General features: G+C 37.8%; 1 protein-coding gene across 1 annotated transcript in view; it reads left to right on the forward strand.

Annotated features, from left to right (window-relative positions):
* Window positions 1-2,080: 2,080 nt before the first annotated feature.
* The window catches only part of opn8a (opsin 8, group member a), a 58,567-nt gene continuing 39,225 nt past the window's right edge, over window positions 2,081-21,422 (forward strand). Inside the window, exon 1 of the mRNA XM_055232187.1 lies at window positions 2,081-2,153. Coding sequence (XP_055088162.1) covers window positions 2,081-2,153 — 73 coding nt within the window. The remainder of the gene's footprint in view (window positions 2,154-21,422) is intronic.

Raw genomic sequence — 21,422 nt, forward strand, 5'->3', positions numbered from 1 at the left:
CTGTTTTATTCTGCATAAAAAAATTTAATCCTGTAGTTTAGATTTGTACAAACGTGTTCTGAAAAAGTCCTACGTGTGACTCCTGTATTAGTTCATATTTCAGTCTTTTAAAATGCAAACTTTGAACAAAATCCCATTATTAAAGCATAAATATCACATCTGATCATAACCGCGATGCTTGTCAGAAAAAAGGAAATTTGTTATTTTTCCCAAATCTCTGAATCCTATATTTTTATTGTGAGCTGTATCGCCTCTCCGTAGATCTTAACTGTAAAATGACTTGGTGGGGTTGGACACAAAGCAGGTCACGCCACCATGGAGAGTGATAAATTTAAAGACGACATAGTGTGCTTGTTTCTGCTGTATACAGTTGTTGCTCACTATATCATGGTTCATCTTTCGAGGTCTCGCTGTTTCGTAGATTTTTTTTGCGTAATTTTGCACATTTTGTTTTACATTGTCTGATCGTGCATTGTGTTCTGCGTCCTGATTGGCTGTTGGACTGTAGACCATTGTGTTGTGTGTCCTGATTGGCTGTTGGACTGTAGACCATTGTCCATCAGTCTCCTCCGTGCCGTGTCTCCTGTACAGTACAGAATGTGTTCAGACAAACTTACATAAATGTTGGATCGCAGTGTGACTCTGAAGTGCTGTACGTTTGCAATTTGTTTTCTCCCCGACAAAACCCACAATGTCGATGAAACGTTCTGCACCGACAAAGACGCCTACGAAGGTTTGAACTTTGAGAGAGTTTAAACGAGAGAGAAATGTGAGAAAATGTTAATGCCTGTGTGAGAAAAGTGTATAAAGTGTGTGGTGAGGGGTTTTTACAGCTGCAATATATAATAACCGCAAAAAATAAACCTGATACTTCACGGATTTCGTTTCCTATTGGGGGTTATTTTTACAACGCAACCCCCGCGATAAACGAGGGACCACTGTAGTTATAATCTATGACACCTGTGGATCATTATGTTATCATTTAAATCTCAATATTCATCTAAAACGACTTAATAAAAGAAAATCCGCTGACTTACGGGTTAGAAAACTCCAGTGCCCAACGAGAGCTGACGTCGCCGTAAACATCACCGCAACAAAGAGCCGCGGACTTATCAGCACCTCCGATGGATAGCTGCACATCACACTAGCGAGTAGCAGTAGTAGGATCACGGATTAAGGAAATAAAATCGGAGAAGGATGTAAGTACGGAAGGCTTAACGGAGCAATGCCGTCTTGAATACAGGACTATAAAGATCACTCAAACTTGCATGTATCAGGGTAAATACAACTTAAGAGGGGAAAATGAGAAAGCGATACAACTACAACATGGACAAAACAGTTCATTGTGCATAACAGGTCCGCTTTAACGTCATTCCGCTCTACACGTAGCGCACCGTACTACAGAAAAGTTCCAAAGTGCGCCTATGTCGATACACTTTAATCGATACAGATGCTTTATATTCATAGAAAGACACATCCCGCTGTGCGCTGTTAATCCCTCGGAGATAATAATCCCTGTGTGTTGTCAATTTAATCTAAACACCGTCACCTGTTGTGTCTTTACAATGACCACCACGGAATTGTAAAAGATAAGAAAAGCGTCAAGTAGCTTTCGACATAATTTCAATAGATTCTTTAGACGATAATTGCTCATAGTCTGGGTACATCCCTTGTCAAAACTGATGCTATCGTTTTGCCACACCCCGGGGAATTTTTACTATATAAGGCTAGAAGTAATTACAATCTGGATGTAGCGGTGCTGTTATTTGTAGATTAGCACACAGCGGTGGGGGAGACGGGTAGGGGCCCAGCCTAGGTGTAGCGTCAGAGAGTGGCGTTTGTCCGTGGTGCGCTCAATACTAAATTGTCCATGTGGTGGGGGTTTCATGCTTTTATAATTGGTGTCAGCGGAGGCAGCATCTCACTCCCTTCGGTTATGACGGTTGACAGCTTTGCCAGGAAATAGCGTGTCAAGTGTTGGGGAAAACTCGAGCGTGCAGGTGCATCTAGGACCGTATTCCCCTCAACTCCCAAGTACGTGCGAGGAACGAGAGGAGAATCCGGCAAGACGGACGTAAACATGGAAGAAAAATACACGTCCAAACTGTCACCTACCGTCGATTTTTGGGCAGGAGTGTACTTGGTGATTGTTGGTGAGTTTGGCTTTCATTTTTTGCTTCTTTGACATGCAGTTTTCTGAAAGTAGAAGAGAAAAGACATGGTAATCAATATTAGCTTAAGTGGAATTAGTAAAGTTTGTCTTCTGCTTTTGAAATGAAGTGTTTGACTTTTTTTTAAATCAACATTTGGCTGAAGTGTTTACTGCTGAGGTGGTATCAACTAGTTTTATTTGAATAATCATATGACAATAACAGGAATCAGCTGAACAGGAAAAATGTGTTTTTGTTATTGATAAAACAGCAAGATGGGGGTTAATTTTGTAGAGAAATGTTTTGTTCAGCTTGTTTTTTAGACATAAATAGACAATAGTATAGGGGCAACACTATTATTCTCCTTAATAATCATATAATCATTCAAATTTCTGAGTCAAGAATCAAGAGTAGAGTTATAGTTTTGATCATAACAGCAAGAAAAACAGGTTTAATATTGTAAACTGTTGTGAGTATGTGACATATGTCTGCTCTGGCTTACTTTAAAAGAAAATGGCTTACTTTAAAAGAAAATGAACTGATTATGAGTAGCGGGAGAAGTGTAAATATGTTTTATCAGTATGTGTTTGTACGTTTATCTCATTTCTGTTGGCATTATCTTCACAGTTTGCCCGCTCCACTTGTGTTTGGAGTCACTGTGAGCAAACAGAAGGAGACACGTGGCAATTTTATGGATTTACAAACCTGCAAGAGGTTAAATAACAATGTCTATAGAATTCTGTTGTTCCTGAGACAGATGTGTAACTATAACTGCAAATTTGATGAGGAGATTGCGTTATGCCCATAAATAGAGTAGACTAGTGTCCATTTTATCCACTTTTTTGTCTTATTTTTTTGTTTAGAATAACATTGGACATGATGTAGTCCATTTTCAGACGTAGATTAAACCTGGAATAGATTGGACCTGTTATATTCTTGATTTAAATCTGGTGTTTTTTCTTTGGTTGCACTCGGCGTGAAAAGTTTGAGAGCCACTTAAGGGCTAGACGCATAAAATATTAAAACGAATCCTGTGATAATTGCTGCTTCTTTTCTTTTAAAAATAGGGAATTTACAGCAGCTGCACTGTGCAAAGATACTAGCTCAATATGCACTGTGACCTTTCTGGAGCAGGTGGTCAACATGTTCCACAGCATGGCATTTATCTGTTAAATTATGTTAGGGGGGGCAAGCCGCTGATGTCACCAGGCCAAGTTACAGGTCAGATCTACAGACAGTCAACCCCGGTCACAGTAAGATACACAGTTTTGCAAGGTATTTTTCAGCAACACAAACATACTTTAATTGAATAAATGTAAAATAGATATGTTTAATACCATTACAGTGGAATAGTGTTACTTTACATTAAATAGTACTTTCTTTTATCTGTGTAATCCCTCAGTCATCCAGTAGGTTCCATAGTGGTCCACGGGTGTGTACTAGTCTATGTGTCTTACCGTATACCAGGGTCTCAAACTCAAATTATCTGGGGACCATAAGAGGCAGAGTCTGGGTGAGGCTGGGCTTGAGGAAATAAAGCAATTCTTGTGGATTTTATGGATATACATTGTTATTTGTCAAATCTTTTGCGACAGGAGGACACAGCGCGAGTTACACGTGTGTTTGGAGTTTACTGATTTGGCGGAACCTTCTAAACGCAACATGATAATGCCATACTAATATTAAACTTTCATATTATCCTGCGGGCCACAAAATATCCTCTCCAGGCCCCCGGGCCGCGAGTTTGAGACCCCTGCCGTAAACCGTATTTTCCGGAGTAGTATAAGTTGCACCGGAGTAGAAGTCGCACCATCCAAAAAATGCATAATAATGAAGAAAAAAACATTTAACATATAAATTGCATCTGAGTATAAGTCGCACCCCCGGCCAAACTATGAAAAAAGTGCGACTTATACTCCAGAAAATACGATACAGCTCAAGATCAGTCTAAAACTATTCAGGAAAGGTTCATTTCTGTCCTGGTTTTAGAGACTTTTTTAGTACTGATGCTTGTTCAAATTTGTATCTTGTTTCAATAGTATTTTAGTGTGGATTAATATCTGATTTTCAATACTTCTGAAAACTCTACAGTGAAACATTTAAAGCAAATCAATAACATCTCCATGAAGACAAACATTACAGTGCACCAAAAACAATTACAATTTGTGACTAAATCTACCACAAAAGGAATATAAAATATATAAAAACGATTCAATTTAAACATATTGATGCTGAAAACAAACAAAAAAAGGACTTTTGAATCTACTGAACTCAGTTGTTTTTCTATTTATTCTATGGCTCTAAATTTCTTCCCATCTACAACTGAAGAAAATATCAGATCATGACCTTAAAGCTTCCCCGTTCGTATGGAGCCAGCCTATTTCATTACTTTAGACATATATCCAACAGATAGCTCCTGTATCTCCTTAATATGTTCCACAAATAGCGAGTCATACGTGAATCAGGACAGCTGCATTTTGCATAATGTAACCTGCTGAACGTAGCGCTGTACGATCCGTGTCTTGTATTAAATATTAAGGTTAGCCCAGGTTAGCTAATCAAACCAACACGTCGGACTACATGAAATACATAAGGTACATTTTTTCTATAACCTACATATTGTTTATTCATTCATTGATGCAGGAAAATTATGTAAGACTACTTTTTCTTAGCTAATGTTTCAGATGTTTATAATACAATATATAAATGGATCTTACCTGATTACTTACAATACATTGATACTTGGGACTGCAGGTTTTCATAAAGTTAGGTTTTTGGGCAGGTAGGCGAGTTTGCAACCTTAATTAGCGAAAAAAAAAAAAAAAACACGTGTTAATTAGTCCAAAAACTTGTGATTCTAGCTGCTACTCAACTCAAGAATGTGGAAATATGTCTGGAACTTTATAAATATATTTAACTGTATTTTCTAGTTTTAAATCACATTAGGATGGCAAAAAATAAAAAAAATACATAAATAATAATAATAATTATTATTATTAAATCATATATATGTTTATATGTATTTTATATGTATTATTATTGATATTTATTTTGCCATAAAAAATAAGTTACATTTAATATTCATAATTAAGATTCAAGAAAATATTTACAAACTGGGAATATTTTGAAAAGGAATTTATTAATTTTTTTTAAATTGTATTATTTTATTTATTTTTTACAAAATTAGTCATTCAAATCATTTATTGAATTTTTTATATATACTTTTCTGGTAGAACTTGGAGATCTACCTATTATACTTGGCCATGGCTCTACCCTCTGCCTGCCAGGAATGTCCCGTAGCATTAAATATTTATATCTTGCATTGTTAATTCAATGCTTGTCTACAGGTTTTTACACACTGCTAAATAAACCTTGAAAAACATGTTCTTGTCACCTCATTTCTGTGGCCATTATCTTCACAGTCAACCCGATCCACTTCCACTGGGGCTCACTGTGAGGAAACAGGAGATGTGTTTATGGATTTACAAACCCACACAAGGCTAGACAACAATGTGTCTATAGAATTCTGTTGTACTTGACACAGCGGCAGACGTGATGAATACAATACTAAAAAAGAATGCGTTATGCCTTTAAACAGGCAGGATCGGCTCTTCAGTTTGTAGGTTTTGTCCTTCTTTGGATAATGTCTTGTTTTGAACTATAGTGGAAATGATGTAGTCCACTTCTAGACCTGGAATAATCCTGACATATACTGTTTTTTCCAGACTATAACTCGCACTTTTCATAGTTTGGCCGGGGGTGCGACTTATACTCAGATGCGATTTATAAGTGAAATGTTATTTTTTCTTCATTATTATGCATTTTTTGGCTGGTGCGACTTATACTCAGGAAAATACGGTAGATAATTTAGATCTTGTGCTACTCGAAAAGCCTTGAAAAAAACATGATCTTGCGGGAACGGTGTTGCCTCTCCACAGATCTGGCTTATAACTTGATAACCTGGTGGTGTTACCCATTGTCTTCATGGAGACAGATAAGCGCAGTGTTTTATTGAGTAAAATTCCAGGCACGAGCAGGTTGCGGACTCCATCAAAAAAGTACGGCACCTGTACTTGATTAATGTGGATAATTTCTGCCTTTTTAAATCAATTCCAACTGAAAACCTTATATAATTGAGTGGCGTTATGTAAAGGTTGCTCGCTGTGGACCCATCAATCTTCTAATGCAGAGGGAGCTGTACGTTCAGTTTTCATTAACACAGTGCTCTGACCGGACAACATTTCAATCGCACTGCGTCCCATAACGATAATGACTTTTAGCTATCAAAAATCGCCTTACAATTGACACTAAACTTGAACTTAAACCTTGACAAGTCTAGACCAGAACTAGAACAGGATCAAATCAAGTCTTCATCAGGACTAAACCAGTATAAATATGGACAGAACCAATTTGTAAGACGCCCCTATAGTCACAGCGGTCACTAAAGTTCCTAAATGCTGCCGTTTTTGCTTTGTTTGGAATGTTTCAGTTGTTTTTATTGCTAAAGAAATCCTGAAAAACATCAATTTTTACCAGGCATTGACTCAATATCAATCCCGATACCACGATAATAGTAAAAAAAAAAACCTCTTTCTTTAGACAACCGAATGTGATTTTCAGCATTAAATTGTTTCTTGTCTATTCCAAAGTGGCTTTATATCTGTGGTCCAGGTACGTTCCATAGTGTTCCATGGACGTACACTTGTCTATGTGGTATTACACCTCATTTTTGTGGAGAAACTTGAGCTAAATCACCTGCAGATGATCCGATTCTGGACAATATACAAATATAATGCATTGCTTACTTTCTTTCAAAGGTGCAAAACGTTCTACATGACTCATCTGTGGCCATACATCACACTAAGGAGCGATAACAGCTCTGTTCTGGTCATTTTGGTTATCTGTAGCCGTTCTCTTTTCAATATTCTGTAACCCCCACTCTGGAAGGGTTATAAGACACTCACCTTGTCTGAGTTTGCTTTGTGTTTCTTGTCTGTGCCTCTGAGTGTTTGACCTTCACTCTTCTAGTTGCATAAAAACCCTGGTACAATCTCACCCTGTCAGACTCTATAAAACTCAGACATCACTTAAGACTCTACTAGAATCTGCTCCACACATCTCTGAAGACACCGCGCACTGGACATTGCCTTTAACCCGACTTATTGCTGTAACCGTCAATAAAAAATCTACAGAACGATCCGTGTGTCTTGTTCTGATACAGTTCAAGATCATTTTAAAAGGTTCATTTCTGTCCTGTAAATGATTTTTTAGCATCGACACCTGCGCAAATGAGTATCTAGTTTCGATTCTAGTTTTAGTTTGGATAAGTATCTGATTGTCGGTACTTTTGACAACCCTAATTCTTCCTCTTGTGAGATTATTATTCCATGTAATATGGTAAATCATACTTTGTACTCCTGTTTACGTGTGCGCCAACGTGGCATGAGATTGTATATGTACCCTGAACCTCCATATATGATGATACTTTGAAAGATCAGCTAAAAATGCTTGTTTTTGTGCACTTTGTCTTCATTGAACCCAGATAACAATCTGCGTGCTGTACATTTCTAGCTAATTATTGAGGAATTATGACGTGTGTTAACTAGTATATAAGGAGCCACAGTAGAGATGTAAAACAGGAGACAGTTGGTGTTTCATTCGATTGATGCCTGCATCTGCTGAATAAAGAGACTGATTTGAAACTGCCCGGCCTTCTCGACTCCTGCTTCTAGTTCGCCGTCCAGGAAAACTGACAGTTTTGGTGACCCCCGACGTGATGCTAAGTCCTGGTCGCAAGGGCGAACCTTCTCCTCCACAGAACGCCTGAGAAAGACATCGCAAAAACGAGCGCTCCAAAAGACGGTACGACAGAGGCCTTTTTCATAGAATTTCTGTCAATTGGTTTAATGCTAAATTAATGTGATGTGCTCTTGGGACATTCTGTGCAATTAATTGTTATAACTTTAAATTAGTAAGTATTTCCGTGTTTATGGCTTAGCACGAAGAGAGAAAAAAAGCACTAGGAATTAATAATAAATAGCAAGTTTACACTTAGATCAGGTAAAGTGTAATTAGAAACAAATTTAATCATTTCCGTGTTTATGGCTTAGCACGAAGAGAGAAAAAAAAGCACTAGGAATTAACAATAAGTAGCAAGTTTAGACTTTGATCAGGTAAAGTGTGATTAGAAACAAAGTTAATCATTTCCGTGTTTATGGCTTAGCACGAAGAGAGAAAAAAAGCAAGTTTTATAAAAAATATTTAGTGGTTAAAACTTTACACTAAAAAAGAAAACAAAACTGTTTAATCAAGTTTATATAAAAATGTGGTACCCAAAAAAACTATATGTAATGCTGGCAACAATATTTATTAGCATAATAAGAGCTCAAGCAAACGAACCTGTTCAAATGAATTTTACTCAGAATGAACATGAAATTACTTGTTACTGCAAAGTTGATAAAGGGGCAATAATTCAGATTGGCATCATTTATATTCCCTGTGAAACAGAAGCATTAATAGATGGAATTAACTTGGTAGACTTAACTAGGAAAGAGCAAGAAATAGCAACTTATTCGCCGGAACACGGTGTCCACTCGAAAGTTTGTGATTTCATTAGCAATATCCCCAAGCAAAAAGATAATGTAACCCAGACCAAAATACAGTGTACATGGTACAATCAGCCCATTCGTTCTAATATTGGCTGTGTTTGCATCTCATATCCTTTTGGTAGTAAGGAACTACGTAATATTGACAATATTTGTGAAAATAATACAATAAGAAATGTAAATACAACGGTCAAAAATAGCAAGCATCTTAATGTGACATACCAAAATGCTAGTGAAAATAGTCTGTTTGATGTCCAAATGATAAAAAGTCAAATTGGCACTCTTATGAAAAAGGTTACGCTTACAATTGGAGCAGTTTCTGAATCAAAATCCACACAAGAAACAAAAATAGAGACTATGATTAAGAAATTAAAGAATGAAATGGTAAAAGAGATTATAGACGAAGCTAGAATTATAACCAAAAACTTGTGTCCGTCAAACTCAGCAAATGTCGCTAAAATGCTAAAAGATCTAAAAGAAGAGTATGATGCCTTAAAAAATATCTTGAAAGGAAATGTTATTTATATTGTGGCTGCATTTGTTGCTGTTTTTCTAACTCTGGCTATTGTGTTGATTATGGCTTTATTGTTATGCTTGTGTTCGCCACGGACCACTAAAATTATGGCATTAAATCTCCCTGATTCAGCTTCCATCTTAAGTTGGGATGATTGTGATACAAAATAGACAGTTTAAATGGTTAACTGATATATTATTGGATGATATTTGTTAGTGGCTGTATCTTGTAGTGGCCAGATGGGTTATGGTTCTTTTAAAATGATATTCACATAAATAAATTGACTAATCGGGAGAATTAAAAAACTGTTGCTATGATTGGAAGTTAATAGAAGGTATAGATAATTGTTTAATTAATGTGGTAAAGGATTGATTTTGCATTTATTGGGCAATTGTATGGATAATTGTTTAATTGATGTCAGGTGATGCTAATGTTTTGCATTTATTGAATTATTTGTGAATAATTGTTTGATCTAAGTAGGATAAAGCTATTGATTTGTACTTACTAGTTATTTGTGGATGATTGATTTATGTGAAATGATGCTAATGTTTTGCATTTATTGAATTATTCATGAATAATTGTTTGATTTAAGTAGAATAAAGCTATTGTTTTGTATTTACTAGTTATTTTTGGATAATTGATTTATGTGGAATAATGTTAATGTTTTGCCTTTATTGGATTATTGGTGGATAATTGTTTGACTTAAATGGAAGAAAGCCAATATTTTGCATTTACTAGTTATGTGAATCATTGTTTTATTTAAGTGAAATAGAGCTAATGTTTTGCATTTACTAGATATTGGTGGATAATTGTTTGATTTATGAGAACAGAGCTATTATTTTGCGTTTATTGGGTTATTTGTGGATAATTGTTTAATGCATGTGGAATGAAGCTATGGTTTTACATTTGTTAGTTGTTTATGGATAATTGCTCAATGTATTTGAAATAAGGATATTGCTTTGCATTTATTGGATGCTTGATGGTTGTGGGATGACGGTTTTGCTTCTCATTGTGAAAGGTTGAGCCTTGTGTTGTCCTGGGATAATTTATGACTACAAAAACAACTTTGTTACAGCAGAACTCATTTCTTCATCAAAACTGAGTCACTTATTTATTTTGACAAATTTCATAAAATAAATAAATAAATTAAGAAATAAAAATTAAAAAAAAATTAAATTAAATTAAATTAAATTAAATTAAATTAAATTAAGTTAAATTAAATTAAATTAAATCAAGTATTTTGAAGTTCAAGTTGTCTCCAGGTTTCTCCTATAACGTGGCTCAACTTAATTTGTATCACTGTACAACCAACGAACACAATGCAGTGGTGGAAATTAAGAGTTGCAGGAGATTTTGAGTTCCAAAATTGTACATTATCCATTAAAGTAGGGTCTACTAACCAAAACAAAAATGTATTATTTAATTACTTAACTAATCTGGTAATTAACTCATTAGTGTGAAGACAGATTGAAGATAGACCCCAAATTAAAAAAAAAAAAAAAAAAAAAAAAATTGTTACTTTAAGATTTTATTTTGAGAGCTGGGAAATGCAAATTGGGGAAAAGTTTAAAGTATTTGTAATGTAACTCTATTGGAAGGAAAACGCAAGGCTTAATGGATATGAAGTGAAGCTGTTGTTGTACAATTGTTGGGCATTTTGTAGTTTACATTTTTGCATTATTAGGTGGATGTGAAGTAAAACTGGGTGGCACTTTGTAATGGCTGCACCCTATTTGGCCTTAGTGAAGTGCAGGTACTTAATTGGTGGTGATTCGGGCTTAGGGACTGTTTGGTTGTGGCCTTAAGTGAGCACTTGATTTGGAATTTATTGGCTTGTGTTGTGTGTAGTTGTTCATGCTAGTTTTGTGCTTGGTTGGTCCTTGGCTAGCCATTTGTGTGTGTATTTGTGGACGCATGTTTGAGTGTCAATTTGGGTTGATACTTGGGTGTGCGTTTGCAGGTGCATGCGCTGGTGGTTGGTTGATCATTGACTAGGTGTGGGTAGCTGCACGTGGCGCAGGTCAGTTAGTTGTTGGTTGGATGTTTATTTAGGATGGAGATTGAGTGATTGTTGGGCCTAGGTCGCTATTGGTCAGGTCTAGTCATTATTGATTGAATCTTTGTTCGTGCCCTGTTGGGGCTGAGTGAAGTGTAGTTGTTGAAAGGTGTTATCTAAAACTGTTTTTTAAATAATACTAATAGAAATAAACAGAATTAAATTATAATAATAATTAGCAGGATTGTTAAATTTAAATAATAATAATAATAAAGAATATATTTATAATAAAGAATAATTTTAAAACTTAAAAAAAAATAAAATAAAATAATACTTCTTTAATTTAAAAATAAATAAATAAATAACTAATACAAATTAAAATAAAAAATTGAATTGAAATTGGAAAAAAAAAAAAAAAAAAAAAAAAAAAGATTAAAAAATAAAATAAATAATTAAATAAATAATACAAATTAAAATTGAAAATTTAAAAAAAAAAAAAAAAAAAAAAAAAAAAAATTTTATTTAAATTTTAATCGGAAAAAATTAAATTGAATTGAAAATAAAACTTAAAAAAAAAAAAAAAAAAAAAAAAAAAAAAGGAAGCGAAAAATAAAATAAAGAAAAAAAAAAATAAATTATATTAATCAAGTACTAAAATAGGATAATGCTGGCTTTTGGGTGAATTTCGAGCTCTTTCTAAGTCTTCTAAGTTAAGTTTTTTCTCTCTTTTAGAAACCAAATTAAAGGCAGGAAGTGAGAACGAAGACGCCCCCCCTCCGAGATCAAAAACCCCTTAGAGTCCACAGGTAGATAGTTAAAGACAAATTGTTCATTAAATAGTAACTCATTCTAAGTTAAGTTTTTTCTTTTTTTTTAGAAACTAAATTAAAGACAGGAAGAGGGAACGAAGACGCCCCCTTCGAGATCAAAACCCCTTTAGAGTCCACAGGTAGATAGTGAAAGACAAACTGTTCATTAAATAGTGACTCATTCTGCCAAAATCATAGACTTGACAACAAATTTAAAACAATATCCAAATTGTTATACAGTAGCCGAGAGGGTAATTTAACAAAATACTATAATACAATATATATCACAATGTCCCAGTTCATCACGCTAGACCAATTGGTAGAATTCTGGAAAAATAAAGCCCTGCAGGAGGAGGCAGATCCAAAAAAGGCCCAAGAAACCCAGTCCATCATTCAAGTCATTATTAAAAAATATGTCAAAAAAGGAATGATCCATGGTGGAAAAGACGCCATTGCCCCCACAGAAGAACAATGGAAGAACATCAAAAACTACTACAAGGAGAAGATCAAACAGTGCCAATTGGACCCAACCCGAAGTGCTTTAGTAAGAAAGGTGAACCAATTGAAGATACAAAAGCACAAAAATGAGATGAAGAGCCAAATAAAAATACAGAAGTACGAGAATGAGATGAGAATGGCGAAGAAGATGCATAAATGGGCAAAGGAGATGACGGTGATAAAAGAAACGAAAGAATTGTCTTCTATCCTGGTTCTTAAGCCGAAGGAGAAGGAAGTGTCCCTGAAGGAAGAACTGCTGAGAGAGAAACCGAACGAACCTGCAGCAGGCGTATATCCAACCCTTGAAGAAAATAAAACATCACACAAATATGCCACACGCTCTAAGCACAGAAAGTCCTGGGAAGAACCTGAAAATTCTGATGAAGAAGAAGAAGTGACTGGCAGTAAAGTACTAAAGAAAAATCAAAGATCACAAAGATGGGATGAAGACAACACAGATGATGATGTTCCACGTCTCGACAGTACTTTACGGTATGCAACCAGTCCATCCCCACATGATGAAGAATGCTGGTATGAGATGTCCAGAAAAGCTGCTCTGCCCCCACCATATTCAGGTACCACCAGCAAAAACCCAGTGCTGAGGAAATCTTCTGCTTCCATGATGACATCAGACCTGGCTGCATGCTTGACCCCGAAGATAACTCACAAGGTAGTTGGAGGAGAGTTGGCATTAACATCTGTTGGAGCATGCTCAAGAGAAATAGAAGAAAAAATTGACTCTGTCCAAAACCAAGTAGCTGCACTGGCTCATATTATTGAAACTGAGAAAAAGCTGAAGCGAAGTGATGACGAGAGACGCATGCAAAGACAAGAAATGATGCCTGACCAAGAGATGACAACGAAGACAAGCGGAAGTTTGCTCTCAAGGACTGAAGAAGATGAAACTAGAGGTGCTATGGCTGAAGTCTCAATGAAACAAAATGATGAACCCTTTTCAGTTGATGGATCGTTCAGCGGAACTGTTGAAGAGACTCGATACGAAGAGGCATACATCAACGGTACCATCAATCCCATCCAACAAAGAGAACCTGCAACTGTCTTTCCAATAAGGACGGATGGCCGACAAGTGGTCTACCAGCCATTCACATTAAAGGACTGGAGTGCCCTGATGCTCACCCTACCAAAGCTGACCAAAGGAGGCCTGCCATGGATGAGAGCTCTCCTGAAGCAGACGGCTGGAGATAAACTATGTTGGGGAGACATGCAAGCTGCCCTAATCAAAGCTGCCGATGAAACAGTCGCTGATAACATCAGAAAAGCCATAGAAAGAAGATTGAGAATGCGGCTACAGAATAACAATGCCATTCACATCTTCCGAGACATCCTGGAAGAAGAACTCAGGACACGATATCCATGCATGTGACAGAAGAGTTGTTATCCATGCAGATGAGAGATACTGAAGATTATTACAGCTTCAAGCAACGTGCCACAAGCCTATATCATGATGTCACTGGAGAACCAATTGAGCCAGGAACTGGTATGTCAGTCATGTTCAGGTCTGTTCTGGTCAAGGGGATGCCTAACCAGGTTCAAGAGGCTTTGCAAAATGTGATGGGGCTGTACCGTAAGACTGAAGACGACTTTGATGCACATTGCAATCATGAAATAAACAAGTGGCAGAGAAACAGGAAGGCGTTTGAGGACCAGAAGAAGGAGTTGGAACTGGCTACTGTGAAGTTGCAATTGCAGAAATACCAAACTGAAGTTAAAGAGAAGAAGAAAGATAAGAACACAAATGTGATGAGTATACAGTCAGACCCTGCTGAAGAAGACATGTTATCTGTCACAAAACAACTAACAACTGCAATCAAGATGGTGATGAACACACAGCAACCACAAGCAACAGCAGTGACACCCAACTCCCAAACAGGTCAGCCTATGTCAATACCAAATGTGCCAGTGATGATTTACAACGGTCCTCAATCAAGGAACCAAGGAGGTTTTGGAGACCCCAGAAGAAACAAAGGTACTGGCTACATGAACAATCCAAGACGTGATCAGTGCCACCTATGTCATGGAATAGGACACTGGAGAAGAAGTTGTCCCTTAGCATCTCAAGGACAAAGGCAAGAGCCACACAATTTTCAACAATACAGGCAACCAATGCAGAGATACAACCGACAACAGCAGCCACCAATGATGCCACAGCAGACAGCCGGTCCAATGCCCCCACCTCCAAATGGAAGACTCATGAACGTCGGAGCTTACTATCAAGGAGGAAGAGATGTTCATGGATCCTTGGATGAACACTATGACTACTGAAGGGGCCTACAGCCAGACCATTCGCTAAAACCATGGAAGAGCGAACCAATGGTGGTCTTGAAGGTAAATGGACAAAAGATTAAATTTTTGGTGGATTCAGGAGCCACAGTATCCTGCATTCGACAGAAATTTCCACTCTCATCGAAGACTATGTCCATAACCGGCTGTGTGGGAGAACCAGAAGTAAGAACTTTTACTGAACCATTGGCAGTAACAATGAATGAACAGACAGTGAAACAAGAATTCTTATACTTGCCTGACTGCAGTATCTCCATATGTGGAAGAGACTTGATGTGCAAATTATCATTGTCAGTGGTGTTTTGCCCCGAAGGTCACAAAATACTGGACCGATGTGAAACCCTCAAGATACTGAGAGATGCAACTATGTGTAAAACCACTGAGATCTTGTACCTTTCTCCAGATACTGCTCAAGACTCAAAGTCACAAGTCACAATCTATTGGACAGAAATACTCACAGATCCAGAAAAAGGTAACACTGCATCAGCATTATGGCAAAACTACAAAACATGGGCAAGATCACTATATCCACTCAGTGAACCTTTTGACCCCTTGCATGTCACTCTATACTACTCCACACTTGATGATGAGACCTATGACGAATTATGGCAAAAGGTGGATGGACAGACTTTTCAAGTGAACTACTCATATCTCTACTTGGGCCCTCAAGGTATGGCACTCGCAGTCTCCCTCCCAGAAGAACTGAGACCGTATTCCAGGGGGAGTGAAGAAAGCACACCACACGTATCGCTGGCCATATCCAAACATCATTCACCAAGACAACTTGGTCCAATGGTCAAGCTGGCTTCAAGTCTTCAGTATGAAGCCACCGAAATCGGAGGTGTGTTCTACAACTCACAACACAAAATATTCAGAATTGTGCTACCTCAGGGCTCTGAAGATAACACAAGAGCATCCAAGCAATCCAGACAACGAATTTTCGAGAATCATCCGGATACAGAGAGGTATCTTGCCCAAGTACCATCACACATATGGATGATGCACCCGAATGATGTGGGTCAGACGAAACATGCTGTTAAAGTGCAACTCACCACAAGCAAGCCGATATACCATCCCCAATATCCACTCAAAGAAGACCAAGTAATGGGGATTCAAGAAACTATTAATGGATTGCTGGAGTCTGGAGTGATATATGAAACTGAATCAGAATACAACACACCTCTCTTTCCAGTGAAGAAATCGGACTTGCAGAACTGGAGGATGGTTCAAGACTTCCGTCCAATCAATGAAGTTACAGCTGGAGAATCATATCCAGTGCCAGACCCCTACATCGCCTTGAATAATCTGTCACCAGAGCATAAGTATTACACTGTCTTAGACTTGGCAAATGCATTCTTCACAATCAACTTGGAGGCCTCCTCCCAGAGGTACTTTGCTTTCAGACACGGAGACAAAGTCTATTCCTACCGAAGAATGCCCATGGGATGGAAACACAGTCCCGGTTATTTCAGCCACTTCCTAAGACAAGACCTGGCAGATTTGAAGTTTCCAGAGACATGCACTCTGATCACTTATGTGGATGACATCCTCATCGCTGGAAAAACGGCAAAAGAGGTCCTAGAAGCAACAGTACAACTGCTCACACATCTGTCGAAAAAGGGGTACAAGGTAAAAAGGCAAAAGATACAAGTTGCAAGACAAACTGTGCATTTTCTCGGACGAGAGGTGTCGAACGGTGCGCAAGGAGTGTCTGCCAACAACAAAGATGCTATCCTGAGTACTCCAAAACCAACTACGGTACGGCAAATGCTCAGTTTCCTGGGACTCTGCAATTACTCTCGGGAGTACGTCCCTGGCTATACCGAACTCACAACGCCCCTCCGAGAACTCATTAAGCCCCATGGTATGCATAACCTCTCAGCCAATTTACAGTGGACGACGGAGTCTGAAGAAGCATTTATCAAGACAAAACAAGCTATTTGTGCAGCATGCAGCCTATGTGCTCCAAATTATGACATTCCCTTCCATCTAGATGTGACAGAGAAACAATCATTTGTCCAAGCTGTTCTCTATCAAAAGCATCATCAGAGCCGAAGAGTGCTGAAACACTACTCTTGTAAGTTGGATCCCCATGAACAAACTCAACCTGGTTGTGCTCGTTATCTGGCTGCTCTGGCAAAGACAATTGAGAAGACTTCACATATTGTACAAAATCATCCACTGGTGGTGCACACTCAACATGGGATACTTGCTTATCTCAACTCTCGTTTGTTCATAACTACTGCACGAAGATCCAATCATATTTCAAAGACTTTGAAACAGTCCCATATTACTTTTGAAGGAGGAAATACCAATATGGCAGTAAATATGGAGACTGAAGGACTTTCACATGTGTGTGAAGAAAAAGTCAGAACTGAACTGTATGTGAGAGCAGATTTGCATACTACACCTCTTTCAGACCCAGAGATGACCATTTTCTGTGACGGATGTGCATACAGAGCAAAAGAAGGTCATATTGTGTCCTCGTATGCAGTGGTGGAACAACTGCCCTCTAACCAATATCGTCTGATGGAAGCCCAGCAGATAGCAAAAGGTTCTGCACAAGTAGCTGAAATAACAGCAATGTTACGAGCACTACAACTTTCAGAAGGCAAAGCAGTAAACATCTATACAGACTCAATTTATGCTTACAAGACTGTCACATTGTCTTTAGCTGGCTGGATCAGAAATGGTTTCAAACTTGGGACCGGCCTTCCAATTAAGCATGAACAACTGATCAAACAACTGATAGATGCTGTCCAATTGCCATCAAGACTTGCTATCATGAAATGCAAAGCTCACACCAAGGGAACAGACTCCATTTCCCTGGGCAATCAAGCCGCAGATCAAGCTGCAAAGAAAGCTGCAAATTATAATCCAAGAAACATGCTTGTTTGCACTGAAGAAAAGATTGAGAAGTTACCTGATGCAAACCTGATCGATGCAACATACATAAGAGAAATTCAAGAAGCAGCTGGAGCATACGAACATGGTGCTTGGAAACAACGTGGGGCCATTAAAGATCCTTCAGGAATCTGGAGAAATCATGAAGGAAGAATTGTGGCTCCTATCTCACTGCTGCAGATGCTCTACGACGAATACCACACCCCTACTCATCGTAGCTACGAAGCCATCCTCAAACATATCGATTTGTGGTGGCACCCAAACATGAAGTCTATCATGCAATATTGGATAGATGATTGTCGCATTTGTCAAACCATGAATCCAAAGAAAGCTTGTAAACCACCGCCAGGAACTTATACTCTTCCCAATAAGCCTTTTGAAAGAATTGTCATGGACTTTACAGACATGGGTCCAGAAATGAGAGTTCGAGGATATCGCTATCTACTGGTCATAGTCTGTGAGTATACAAGATGGGTTGAAGCGTTCCCCTGCAAGACGGAAACTGCCAAGGAAGTAGTTAAGCACCTAACTACTGATGTCTTCCCACGATTTGGCATTCCACACGTCATAAGGTCAGATAACGGGACACATTTTACTGCTAAAATAGTCCGTGATGTGCTAAAGGCTCTTAATATCACCCAACGTTTTGGTACTGTCTATCATGCGGCCAGTCAAGGGGTATGTGAAAGGATGAATGCCACTGTCAAAAGAAAACTTGCAAAGGTTTGGAAAACCACCAAACTTGATTGGGTCACTGCCTTACCTTTTGTTTTGATGGACATCAGAAATAGCGTGAACAAAACCACGTCATATTCTCCTCATCTCCTATTAACAGGCAGAGAAATGCATAAACCAGAAGGCTCATTCACTGAAGATACACCATTTATAGAATGGGACAAACAACATCACTCATATGTTCAGCAGCTCCAAGAAATAGTGATGCAACTACATAAATGTAGACAAAGAACACATGATCTTGAAGATGTAATTGATCCAGAGATGAACATAACCCCGGGATCTTTTGTGTATGTGAAGGTACACAAACGACACAACTGGACTCAACCATATCAAACTGGTCCATATCAAGTTCTACAGTCCACTGGAAGATCAGTACAAGTTCAAAAAGAAACATCTAAAGTGTGGTACCATTTATCACACTGCTTTAAGTCACCAGTAGACCCAAGTGAACGAAGTCTAACCCAAATCCAAACTGACATTGCCACCACATCTACCATGCAGAATGAAGAAAGCCGACCAAATCCAGACATCGCTGGAAACAGCGACCCTGATGAACAACCCCAACCACCTTCTGACACTGGGGCTCCAGAAGAGGAGGAAGAAAGGGGGAGAAGAAGAAGCGGGAGAAGGAGAGTATAGGCCATTTTTTAAGCCATATTTTTTGAAAAAACTTTTGGAAAATTTTCATTGTCTATTCTGGATCACACTAATTATGCTAATTTCTATTGTTCTAGTGTGTTGGTACGTTCCCCTTATTCATGGAAGTGTTGAGAATGGCCTCGGACAGCCAACAATCAAAACAACAACCGAGCTGACAACAAACAATACAGGTAAGAGACAATGGGCACTGAAAAGAGTAAAGAGAGGGACACCAAAACTTCTAAAATATTGTTATGAAGGACAAACGTGCAACGTACTTTTTGATGTGTGCGAAGTACTAGACTGTATGCAAGACGCACCTGCTATAGACCATGCCTTAAATGTACAAATTGTCTGCAAAGATACATGTCTGACCAAGGTAAATGCTCAAAATGATAAGGTTATAGAGATCGCCAGAGTTATAACAAGTACCAGTGGACAATATAATAAAGAAAAAGATACTTTTGAAATTGGCTTACAACAGAGAATTACTTTAACAAAAGTTAGGAAAAATCATGCTTCTTATCAAGAGGACCTAAAACATTGTAGAGGGCGCAAATCAATTACTCAAAGATGCAATCCTTTAGTATTATCTATTAAAAATCCAACACTTAATGACTCTGGAATCTATTCTATAGGATTCCAGTGTTCAAAAATTGATACTGTACCCTGCAATAGAAAACTAAAGTTAAATTTTGAAGGCTACATCCAAACAACAATTTTGAAACCTAATAAACCTGCTCCAGAAAATGATTTAATTTCCCTAACCGAAGCAATTAAAATTGAAACAGGGCACGAAATGAATGAAAATACTTGGCTAAAATGGGTACAGTATACCGCCCATACTTTAACTACAGAGGATTGCGTTGCATGTTCTGCAGCTAGACCACGATTAACAACTACATCAATACCATATTCTAATGAAAAAGACCTAACCTGCATACTTAAACTCTTCACTAAAAATTCATTTGATAAAACTGATGAATGCTATCAACTTCATAATAAACTACCAGTAGTAGCCTCCAAGGATGTGCCGACATCCTGGACTCTGGGAATAGCTAAATATACGTGTTTCCTTAAAGATACCATTATGCGTACAGACGCAGGGAAAAATGATAAAAATGAAATAGAGAGTTTCACTAAACATTTTTGTAATCAGACTTTATCTTCTGATAATTATAGAGAATTTGCTTTTCTGAACGGCCATAATACTGCTCGTGCAGATATTTGGTGGTTATGTGCAAATTTACGTTTGTATGCCATTCTATCAAAAACATGGTCAGGTGTTTGTGCACCAATTATGTTAATTATTCCATTTACCATAGGTCCAGCAAATTCACTAAATTTAAAACAAACTCAATTGTCATACAGAGTTAACTCAGGAAATAATCATGTATTCAAAAGGTCGTTGTCTCCTCAATCTAAACCCAAACTCCAAGGATCATTTAATGAAGATATCTACCTCAGTTCTATCGGTATACCCATGGGGGTTCCAAATGAGTTCAAAGCACAAGATGTAGTTGCGGCTGGATTTACTTCAGTTTTATTTGCTGGAGTAACTGCTACTAAAAATACGGCTTGGATAAATTATCTCTACTATAATCAACAAAGATTTATAAATTACACAATTGAGGCAATAGAAGGCATCGTAGAGCAATTGGGCCCTACGTCACTTATGGCCTGGCAAAATCGGATTGCTCTAGATATGTTACTTGCCAAAGAATCATCAGTATGCAGCATGTTTGGAGCAGAATGCTGTACTTATATACCAAATAATACCTCACCCGATGGAAGTATTGCAAAAGCTTTGAACAAACTTAAGTCCTTGTCCATGGAATTTGCTAAGAATTCTGGCGTATCTGAAAACACTTGGTCAAATTGGTTATACGGGATGTTTGGTCCTTGGACTACGACCATAATATCTGTCATTACTACAATATTGACTGTAATTGCTATCTTGATCATAATTGGATGCTGTGTTATCCCATGTCTCCGATCTCTAGTAGAACGATTGATTGCAACTGCCCTAACAAAAAAAGACCCCTCGTCACAAATTCTATTACTCTCTGTAGGGTCCCAACTCTCAGGTCCCGAATCAATTGACTAAGTTTGGTCAAAATTATGTAGATTGCTAAAAAAGTATACAAGAAAACAAATTCTGAATCCTAGTAAGTGCTCCTTGTTTCTTATTTGCTGTCCGAGAGTCATGTATTGATTTATGTGCTATGTTAGCCTAAGGGCTGGGTTGTGTTATAATCAGGGTGGTTA

Source organism: Periophthalmus magnuspinnatus, chromosome 24 (assembly GCF_009829125.3).
Source record: "Periophthalmus magnuspinnatus isolate fPerMag1 chromosome 24, fPerMag1.2.pri, whole genome shotgun sequence".
Taxonomy (NCBI): Eukaryota; Metazoa; Chordata; class Actinopteri; order Gobiiformes; family Gobiidae; genus Periophthalmus; species Periophthalmus magnuspinnatus.